The following is a 10,869-nucleotide window of genomic DNA, read 5'->3' on the forward strand; positions in this document are numbered from 1 at the left end:
GAGGCCTAGGTGCTCAAAGGTCTGGCAGTTTTTCACTGAGAGTGCAGACGACCGACGAACAGTGGTGTGCAACCTTTGTCGCGCCAAGATCAGCCGGGGAGCCACCACCACCAGCCTCACCACCACCAGCATGCGCAGACATATGATGGCCAAGCACGTATAAGGTTGTGGAAATGGAGGCTTTCAAAGGTATGATGGCGGCGGTGGCCCCGCGCTACTCAGTTCCCAGTCGCCACTACTTTTCCCGATGTGCCGTCCCAGCCCTGCACGACCACGTCTCCCTCAACATTGTACGCGCCCTCACCAACGCGGTTACTGCCAAGGTCCACTTAACAACGGACACATGGACAAGCACAGGCGGGCAGGGCCACTATATCTCCCTGACGGCACATTGGGTGAATTTAGTGGAGGCTGGGACCGAGTCAGAGCCTGGGACCTCTCACGTCCTACCCACCACCAGAATTGCAGGCCCCAGCTCGGTGGTGGTATCTGCGGCGGTGTATGCTTCCTCCACTAAACCACCCTCCTCCTCCTCCTACACAACCTCTGTCTCGCAATCAAGATGTGTCAGCAGCAGCAGTCGGTGTTGCGCGGCACGGCAGCACAGCGGTGGGCAAGCGTCAGCAGGCCGTGCTGAAACTACTCAGCTTAGGAGAGAAGAGTCACACGGCCCACGAACTGCTGCAGGGTCTGACAGAGCAGACCGACCGCTGGCTTGCGCCGCTGAGCCTCCAACCGGGCATGGTCGTGTGTGACAACGGCCGTAACCTGGTGGCAGCTCTGCAGCTTGGCATCCTCACGCACGTGCCATGCCTGGCCCACGTCTTTAATTTGGTGGTTCAACGCTTTCTGAAAAGCTACCCACGCTTGTCAGACCTGCTCGGAAAGGTGCGCCGGCTCTGTGCACATTTCCGCAAGTCCCACACACCCTGCACACCCTGCGACATCGGTTTAATCTGCCAGTGCACCGACTGCTGTGCGACGTGCCCACACGGTGGAACTCTACGCTCCACATGTTGGCCAGGCTCTATGAGCAGCGTAGAGCTATAGTGGAATACCAACTCCAACATGGGCGGCGCAGTGGGAGTCAGCCTCCTCAATTCTTTACAGAAGAGTGGGCCTGGTTGGCAGACATCTGCCAAGTCCTTGGAAACTTTGAGGAGTCTACCCAGATGGTGAACGGCGATGCTGCAATCATTAGCGTCACCATTCCTCTGCTATGCCTCTTGAGAAGTTCCCTGCAAAGCATAAAGGCAGACGCTTTGCGCTCGGAAACGGAGGCGGAGAAGACAGTATGTCGCTGGATAGTCAGAGCACCCTCCTGTCTATATCTCAGCGCGTTAAGGAGGAGGAGCATGAGGAGGATGAGGAGGAGGGGGAAGAGACAGCTTGGCCCACTGCTGAGGGTACCCATGCTGCTTGCCTGTCATCCTTTCAGCGTGTATGGCCTGAGGAGGAGGAGGAGGAGGATCCTGAAAGTGATCTTCCTAGTGAGGACAGCCATGTGTTGCGTACAGGTACCCTGGCACACATGGCTGACTTCATGTTAGGATGCCTTTCTCGTGACCCTCGCGTTACACGCATTCTGGCCATTACAGATTACTGGGTGTACACACTGCTCGACCCATGGTATAAGGAGAACCTTTCCACTCTCATACCCGAAGAGGAAAGGGGTTCGAGAGTGATGCTATACCACAGGACCCTGGTGGACAAACTGATGGTAAAATTCCCATCCGACAGCGCTAGTGGCCGAAGGCGCAGTTCCGAGGGCCAGGTAGCAGGGGAGGCGCGTAGATCAGGCAGCATGTACAGCAGAGGCAGGGGAACACTCTCTAAGGCCTTTGACGGCTTTCTGGCTCCCCAGCAAGACTGTGTCACCGCTCCCCAGTCAAGGCTGAGTCGGCGGGAGCACTGTAAGGATGGTGAGGGAGTACGTAGCCGATCACACGACCGTCCTCCGTGACGCCTCTGCCCCCTACAACTACTGGGTGTCGAAGCTGGACATGTTGCCTAAACTCGCGCTGTATGCCCTGGAGGTGCTTGCTTGTCCTGCGGCTAGCGTCTTGTCAGAGAGGGTGTTTAGTGCGGCTGGGGGAATCATCACGAATAAGCGTACCTGCCTGTCAACCGACAGTGCCGACAGGCTTACACTCATCAAGATGAACAAAGCCTGGATTTCCCCAGACTTCTCTTCTCCACCAGCGGACAGCAGCGATACCTAAACAATACGTAGGCTGCACCTGCGGATAGAAGCATCGTTCTCTATCACCATCAAAAATGGGGACCTTTTAGCTTCATCACTCTGTGTATTCTATTCATCCTCCTCCTCCTGCTCCTCCTCCTGAAACCTCACGTAATCACGCCGAACGGGCAATTTTTCTTAGGCCCACAAGGCTCAGTCATATAATTTTTGTAAACAATTTTTATACGTTTCAATGCTCATTAAAGCGTTGAAACTTGCACCTGAACCAATTTTTATTTTAACTGGGCTGCCTCCAGGCCTAGTTACAAATTAAGCCACATTAACCAAAGTGATTAATGGGTTTCACCTGCCCTCTTGGTTGGGCATGGGCAATTTTTCTGAGGTACATTAGAACTGTTGGTATACCAATTTTTTTGGGCTCTCGCCTACAGTGTAATCCAATAAATTTTTTGCCCACCTGCATTAAAGCTGACGTTACATCAGCTGTGCTGGGCACTGCAATGGGATATATTTATGTACCGCGGGTGGCTTCCTGGGACCCACCCATGCTGTCGGTCCACATGGACTTCCCATTAGGGAGATGTACGTGCCTGTGTATACTTATAAAAAACTCGAGCCTGACTGGGGCATGCAGTTTGGGCCGAAGCCCACCTGTATTTAATCAGACGTTAGCTCTGCTATCCAGGGCACTGCAATGGGGTATATTTTTGTACCGCCAGTGGGTTCCAGGGAGCCACCCATGCTGTCGGTCCACATGGACCTCACATTAGGGAGTTGTACCTGCCTGTGTCTATATATTAAAAACCCCGGTCTGACTGGGGCATGCAGTGTGGGCCAAAGCCCACCTTTATTTTATCTGACGTTACCTCAGCTATGCAGGGCAATGCAATAGGATATATTTATGTACCGCCAGTGGCTTCCTGGCACCCACCCATGCTGTCGGTCCACACGAAGTTGTAACTGCATGTGTCCACTTCTAAAGAACCCCAGTCTGACTGGGGCATGCAGTGTGGGCCGAAGCCCACCTGCATTTAACATGACATTACCTCAGCTGTGCTGGGCACTGCAATGGGATATATTTATGTACCGCCGGTGGCTTCCTGGCACCCACCCATGCTGTCAGTCCACACGGAGTTGTAACTGAATGTGTCCACTTCTAAAGAACCCCAGTCTGACTGGGGCATGCAGTGTGGGCCGAAGCCCACCTGCATTAAACATGACATTACCTCAGCTGTGATGGGCAATGCAATGGGATATATTTATGTACCGCCGGTGGGTTCCAGGGAGCCACCCATGCTGTGGGTGCACACGGAACTCCCATTGCGGAGCTGTACCTGCCTGTGACTATTTATAAAAAAACGCGGTCTGACTGGGGCATGCAGACACCTTGACAGAATGAATAGTGTGTGGCACATAGGTTCCCCATTGCTATGCCCACGTGTGCAGCTCCTGATGGAGGTGACACAGGATTGGATTTCTCATTGCTTCTGTACAGCATTGTGGGCTATCGCCCCGCCCCTTTTAAAGAGGGTCGCTGCCTAGCCGTGCCAACCCTCTGCAGTGTGTGCCTGCGGCTCCTCCTCATGGCAGACGCACTTATAAATAGACATGAGGGTGGTGTGGCATGAGGGCAGCTGAAGGCTGCGCAGGGACACTTTGGTGTGTGCTGTGGACACTGGGTCGTGCGGGGGGGGGGGGGGTTGGGCAGCATGTAACCCAGGAGAAGTGGCAGCAGAGTGTCATGCAGGCAGTGATTGTGCTTTGTTGGAGGTAGTGTGGTGCTTAGCTAAGGTATGCATTGCTAATGAGGGCTTTTCAGAAGTAAAAATTGTTGGGAGGGGGGGGGCCCACTCTTGCCGCTATTGTGGCTTAATAGTGGGACCTGGGAACTTGAGATGCAGCCCAACATGTAGCCCCTCGCCTGCCCTATCCGTTGCTATGTCGTTCCCATCCCTTTCTTGAATTGCCCAGATTTTCACAAATGGAAACCTTAGCGAGCATCGGCGATATACAAAAATGCTCGGGTCGCCCATTGACTTCAATGGGGTTCGTTACTCAAAACGAACCCTCGAGCATCGCAAAATTTTCATCCCGAGTAACGAGCACCCGAGCATTTTGGTGCTCGCTCATCTCTACTCACCTCCAGTTAGCTCTATGACATGCTGATGTGCTGTGAGCTGCTGCCTTTTGGGAAAGTGATATAGACAACCATGAGTTATATGGAAGCTGACGTACAACTAGGTCCCTGAAGTTTTAATGCTGATGGCTCCACAGCATTGTTTTGGACGCTGACTTTGTACTGAAGGTTGTCATTAGGAGACAGTCGTTATCGACCTGTCGTATATACTCTTGCTGGTATTGGGATCCACTTCAGTGAAGTATCAGGTGGGCACCTTTCTTGGTAGTGCCTCGTGCCGAGGAAAGTTCCGGGGGCAAGTGGGCTTGGTCTGACTACGCAGGAGTACCTCTCTCGGGTAGCATTCTTCAGTCACGCTGCTGATAATCTCGGCAAATCAGAGGGGACTCATTGCACAGGCTCTGCTTCGCGGTAGTACAGTGCCAGGCAGTTATAGTCTCAGGCCGTGTTACGGCTCATAGTACTCAGACGGCGGGTGCCTCGTTGGAAGCTCCTTATCAGGAGTTTTTTTCTCCAGAGGATGGATGGGGCCGTTGCTTAGGCCCCTTAATGCTCCGTCTCTGAGCATGCTGGATAACTAGTCATCCATTAATGCTAGGCCCAGTTAAAGCGCTGATAACGCTGCTTTACATCTACGGTTTCTTTTATTTTCCCACCCCCTTGGTACTGCTCTAGAAGGTCCCAAGGCCTTTGCTGTGTCCACCAATGATACAGACAAGAAAACTAGATTTTTGTAAGAACTTACCGTAAAATCTCTTTCTCATGTTGTTCATTGGGGACACAGCACCCGCCCTCTCTGGTATTAGCACTGTAACGTATATTCTTTAGTTGGAGGATCTTCGGTGCAGTCACACACGGTGTTGGAATGAGTTACAGTTCGTTAGTATTGTTTTTTATTATCTATTATTGTTGTATCCTACTGTCTGCTCCTACTGCTTGCATACAAACTGAGCTAGCACGATGCTGCGGGAGGGGTATAGCTAGTGGGAGGAGTTAACACTTATGCTTAGTGTCGCCTCCTAGTGGCAGAAGCTATACCCCAAGGTCAGAGCTGTGTCCCCCAATGAACAAGATGAGAAAGAGATTTTAAGTTCTTACAAAAATCTTTTTTTTTTCTGTTGCCTGGCATTAATTAAAAAATTAATAAAAGTCATTCAATACATTATATTGACTTGAAATTGGTTTCTATAAAAACTCGTAGATCCTGTCCCACAAAATACAAGGTGTCATACAGCTGCACTGATGAAAAATTAAAGTTATGACCGTTGGAAGACAGAGTAAATGACTTGCTGATTCTTAAAGGGGTTCTATCATTTAAAAAAAAGATCTGTACTTACCTATTCCACCCTATGCAGCTTTCTTACCGCATCTCCTCCTTCCCTATCTTCTCCTGGCTCCTTCAGTCCTCGGGTCACCTCACCACAAGCCGGCGGGATCCTCTTCTTCCAGTGACGAAGCGTACATTGCTGGCATTCTCCTTCCTACAGGTCAGTGTACCAGGTCACTGGTGATGTAGTGTTCACTGCCTATCAGGGAATGCTGAATCCCTGGCAGCCATCTTTAGCACGACTGCACATGTGCAATGTCTATATGAAACACTAGAGGTAAGATATCGCGGATGTGCGGTAAAGCAGGCTGCCAAGGATATAGCATTCCCTGCTAGACAGTGAACACTACGTCCCTGATAGCATATATTGCCCTGCAGGAAGTGAATTGCAACTAATGGATGCTCCAAAACAGGAAGAAGAGGATCTGGTCGGTGGAGGTGACCTTACCCGGGGAACTAGAGGAGCCAGGAGAAGATCGGTGAGTAGAAGATCCGATAAGAAGACTAGCGGGTAAAGAATAAGCAAGTATTGATTTTTTTTTTCTAATAACAAAACCCCTCTAAGGCTAAAATTAGTTATGTCACTAAGAGGTTAAAAATGCACTGAAGGGAGGAGAAAGTGACTGACGTCAGAGAGAAACGAGGAAGTCTGCCCTGTAAAGATATAATATAATGACAAGCAGCAGCGTATGGGCGCGGTACGAGCAGTTACATCTGTGAATCAGGGAGGTTTGAGTTTCTCGCCTCCAAAAACGCAGCAGAAAGACGGAAACCCTGAACTGAGCCCTAACACAGCTGCATCACTATGGGGATGTGTTCCAGCCTCAGGTCCAGGCTGTTAGGAGACCGTGCAATTTCTGGTATAAGCAATACCGGGTCTGGAGGTAATGATGATGGATGGAATACTAACACAGATGCTTCCAAACCAAGGAACCAGCGGAAGGCGGCCAGGAAAAGGAGCAGAATGATTGACGACTGGCTAAAAGCAGAGGACATAGCATACAAGCAGGCACACCGACTGCTAATCGAGGGCCTTGAAGAATCTGGGAAAAGCACAATTGTGAAGCAGATGAGAATTCTTCATGGGAATGGATTTAGTGCAGAGGAGAAAAAGCTAAAAGTTCAAGACATCAAGAAGAACATTAAAGAGGCCATTGAGACCATAGTAAGGGCAATGCGCGAGCTGTCACCTCCAGTGGAGCTAGCAAATCCAGACAACCAGTTCCGAATTGATTACATCATGAACTTACCGAGTCACGAGGATTTTGACTTTCCTCCAGTGTTCTACGAACATACAAAAGCGCTCTGGCAAGACGAAGGCGTGAAAGCCTGCTACGAAAGAGCGAATGGATATTATTTGATTGACCGTGCACAGTATTTTCTGGATAAAATTGAAATTGTGCAGCAGGATGACTATACACCGACAGACCAGGATTTGCTACGATGCAGACTTCAGACTTCAGGAATATATGAAGCCAAGTTTCAGGTTGATAAAGTGAACTTTCACGTGTTTCAAATTGGTTATCAATTCAGAAAATGGATAAAGTGCTTTAATGATGCGACTGGGATTATATTTGTGGTTGACAGCAGCAGCTATAATATGGTGATTCGGGAGGACAATCCGACAAACAGACTCCAGGGAGCACTACAGCTCTTCAACTACATCTGGAACAGCAGATGGGCAAGAAGGATATCTTGGAATGGTCAGAGAACTGCAGATACAAGATGGACCAATTCAGTCTTTCTCTTCCTGAATAAACAAGATCTACTTGCAGAGAAAGTTTTGGCTGGAAAATGGAAAATTGAGGACTACTTTCCAGATTTTGTTCGTTATACCAGCCCAGATGATGCAATTCCAGAACCCGGGGAGGACCCGAGAGTCACAAGGGCCAAGTATTTTATTAGAGATGAGTTTCTTAGAATCAGTTCAGCAAGTGGCTCCGGGCAGATGTACTGTTACCCTCACTTCACGTGTGCAGTGGATACAGAAAATAATCATCATTGTCAGGACATTTTAAAAGGGATGCACTTTTGTCAATCCAAACTTCTGTGATGCAGACACTCTAAAAAAAAAATTATTTTTCTTTTTTCCCCTCTGAACTCGTAATTCAATTAAAGAAAGCAAAACTATTACAAAGATGCCCCCACACACAACCATTAAAACAAAGTTGGAGAAACGAACGATCCATCCACGAAGGGATGAAAAACTGTGTGCAATCTCCCTCTCCAACTTGTTGCACCCTTGTTTTTTTTTCTCTTGCTTGTTTCCTTGCTGTCGGACAATTTGTAGAACTGTTTGCTTGCTGCCCTTTTACCCCCCCACCACCCCACCTCCTGCCCTGAAATGGTATGGGTTGGTGCCAAATGTACCCTTGACTATGGACTCCCTGTGTTGGGACTCACTTGTATAGTAGTTGCTCAGTTGCTATAGTGGTTACTATAGTAGTTGCTCAGTTTTTGCCCTTAGGGCACTAATATAGGTACATTCATCAAGTTCAGTGCACCGTTTGTACATTTTTGCTTTTGTATTTCATTTATTCTGGTAAGCTGGGGTGGTGGCCTACTTACGGTTGCAGCTACTTGCTATATACTTCGGAGCGGGGTTATACACACAGACAGACGTTTAGACTGTAAAATCTATTATTTTGTATAATATATATATATATATATATATAATGTTATATATACATCACTGTACTACATTCTATTTAGATTCAGTATGCAAAGCCAACTTCGGGGTCATGGACATGTACTCCTATCAAAGTTCCATAGACAAAAGCAGAGAAGTAGGAGCATGAAAAGGTGCAAAAAAACAATCCTTAATTTAAAGGAACATCTTTATTGTTTCATTGTTAAAAAGGCAACGTTTCAACCTAATTAGGTCTTTCTCAAGCCACTAACTGTTGAAACAGAACATCCGGAGCATGGACATGATGTTCTGTTTCAATAGTTAGTGGCTTGAGAAAGACCTAATTAGGTCGAAACGTTGCCTTTTTAACAATGAAACAATAAAGATGTTCCTTTAAATTAAGGATTGCTTTTTTGCACCTTTTCATGCTGCCACTACTCTGCTTTTGTCTATGGAACTGTACTACATTCAATGTCAATACCAAAAGAACAGATGGCTAATAAACTGTACTCTATAGAATACAACTAGCTGAGATGCCCGACTTCGCCCGAGTTAATTTGGTACAGTTGTTTACCTGTTGTTCGAATGGAAAATTTTATGAAGTGGTGGTTATTTTAGAGGAACCCAGGAATAAAATATGTATACACATAGAGGAGCGTTAGATTCTCCTCATACTGCATGTACCGATGTCCCTCTGCAGAATCTGCCACCCCTCCCACTCTCCTCACTTATTTATTGAAATTTATCTGTCTGCCTATCTATGTCTATCTATTTATGTCTATTTGTCTGTCTATCTATCAATCCATGTCTGTCTGTTTATGTACCTACCTATGTCTAAGTATGTATTTATCTATCTATCTATCTATTTATCTATCTATCTATCTGTCTACCTATGTATCTATGTATGTCTATCTATCTATCTATGTCTGTCTGTCTATGTACCTACCTATGTCTATTTGTCTGTCTATATATGTATTTATCTCTATCCATCTATCTATCTATCTATCTATCTATCTATCTATCTATCTATCTATCTATCTACCTGTCTACCTATGTATCTATGTATGTCTATCTATCTATCTATCGATCTATCTATCACCTATCTATGCATCTTTGTATCTATTTATCTATCTATCTATATCTGTCTATGTATCTATTTATGTCTATCTATCTGCCTTTCTATGTATGTATTTATCTGTCTGTCTACCTATGTATCTATGTATGTCTATCTATCGCCTATCTATGCATCTTTGCATCTATCTATCTGAATCTATGTATATGTCTATCTATATGTCTACCTATTTATCTGTTTATCTGTCTATCTATGCATCTTTGTATCTATCTATGCATCTATCTATCTGTATGTATCTATCTGTCTATCTATCTCATATCTATCTATGCATCTTTGTATCTATCTATCTGAATCTATGTATATGTCTATCTATATGTCTACCTATTTATCTGTCTATATGTCTACCTATTTATCTGTCTATCTATGCATCTTTGTATCTATCTATGCATCTATCTATCTGTATGTATCTATCTATCTGTCTATCTATCTCATATCTATCTATGCATCTGTCTACATATCTATCTATCTATTAGATATATAATGTCCAATATGTGGTAGCCGCACACTAACACTTCCTTATATCAAGGTGAGGGTTTTGCAAAACTTCACGTAGTGGATGCCAACTCACCTGGATGTGGACTAATTCACCCCAATAAGCCCGCTTGATAAAGACTGTGTGAAACAGTTGAAACATCGCGGGCTTTATGCAAAGATGTTGGAAGAATAAAGATTGTTTTATCTTCAAGAAGATGATGTGCTGATGATGCCTTTTTAAACAAACCCCGGATGCTGCTTTTCCATGCTTGCTTAAGGATATCTATCTATTAGAGATGAGCGAGCATACTCGCTAAGGACAATTACTCGAGCGAGCATTGTCCTTAGCGAGTACCTGCCCACTCGGAAGAAGAGAATCGGGTGTCGGCGGGGGGCGGGAAGCGGCGGGGGAGAGCAGGGGGAACGGAGGGGAGATCTCTCTCTCCCTCTCTTCCACCCGCTCCCCCCTGCTCACTCCCGCAACTCACCACTCACCCGCGCCGGCACACTAAGCATTTCTTCAGAGCTGGCAGGTACTCGCTAAGAACAATACTCGCTCGAGTAATCTCTACTATCTTTCTATCTATCTATTGTCATGGAATATAAAGTGTTAAGTTTCAGAATGCAATAAGTGTGTGTTTCTTACCTTGTATTGGACTATTGACCCTTAAAGGGGTTGTCCCGCGGCAGCAAGTGGGTCTATACACTTCTGTATGGCCATAATAATGCACTTTGTAATATACATTGTGCATAAATTATGAGCCATACAGAAGTTATAAAAAGTTTTTTACTTACCTGCTCCGTTGCTAGCGTCCTCGTTCCCATGGAGCCGACTAATTTTCGCCCTCCGATGGCCAAATTAGCCGTGCTTGCGCAGTCCGGGTCTTCTGCAGTCTTCTATGGAGCCGCTCGTGCCAGAGAGCGGCTCCGTGTAGCTCCGCCCCGTCACGTGCCGATTCCAGCCAAT

The 10,869-nt window shown here is 46.7% G+C and overlaps 1 protein-coding gene across 1 annotated transcript; it reads left to right on the forward strand.

Annotated features, from left to right (window-relative positions):
• The first annotated feature begins 6,364 nt into the window (after positions 1 to 6,364).
• On the forward strand, positions 6,365 to 8,290 carry LOC136613925 (guanine nucleotide-binding protein G(s) subunit alpha-like). Its single transcript, XM_066594086.1, has one exon. It carries the CDS (start codon positions 6,473 to 6,475, stop codon positions 7,718 to 7,720), a length of 1,248 nt encoding a protein of 415 aa, XP_066450183.1. The 5' UTR covers positions 6,365 to 6,472; the 3' UTR covers positions 7,721 to 8,290.
• The last annotated feature ends 2,579 nt before the right edge of the window (positions 8,291 to 10,869 follow it).

Source organism: Eleutherodactylus coqui, chromosome 1 (assembly GCF_035609145.1).
Source record: "Eleutherodactylus coqui strain aEleCoq1 chromosome 1, aEleCoq1.hap1, whole genome shotgun sequence".
NCBI lineage: Eukaryota > Metazoa > Chordata > Amphibia > Anura > Eleutherodactylidae > Eleutherodactylus > Eleutherodactylus coqui.

Excerpts from the sequence above, each read along its gene's own strand:
- LOC136613925 (XM_066594086.1), top strand. The coding sequence starts at position 6,473 with ATGGGGATGTGTTCCAGCCTCAGGTCCAGGCTGTTAGGAGACCGTGCA.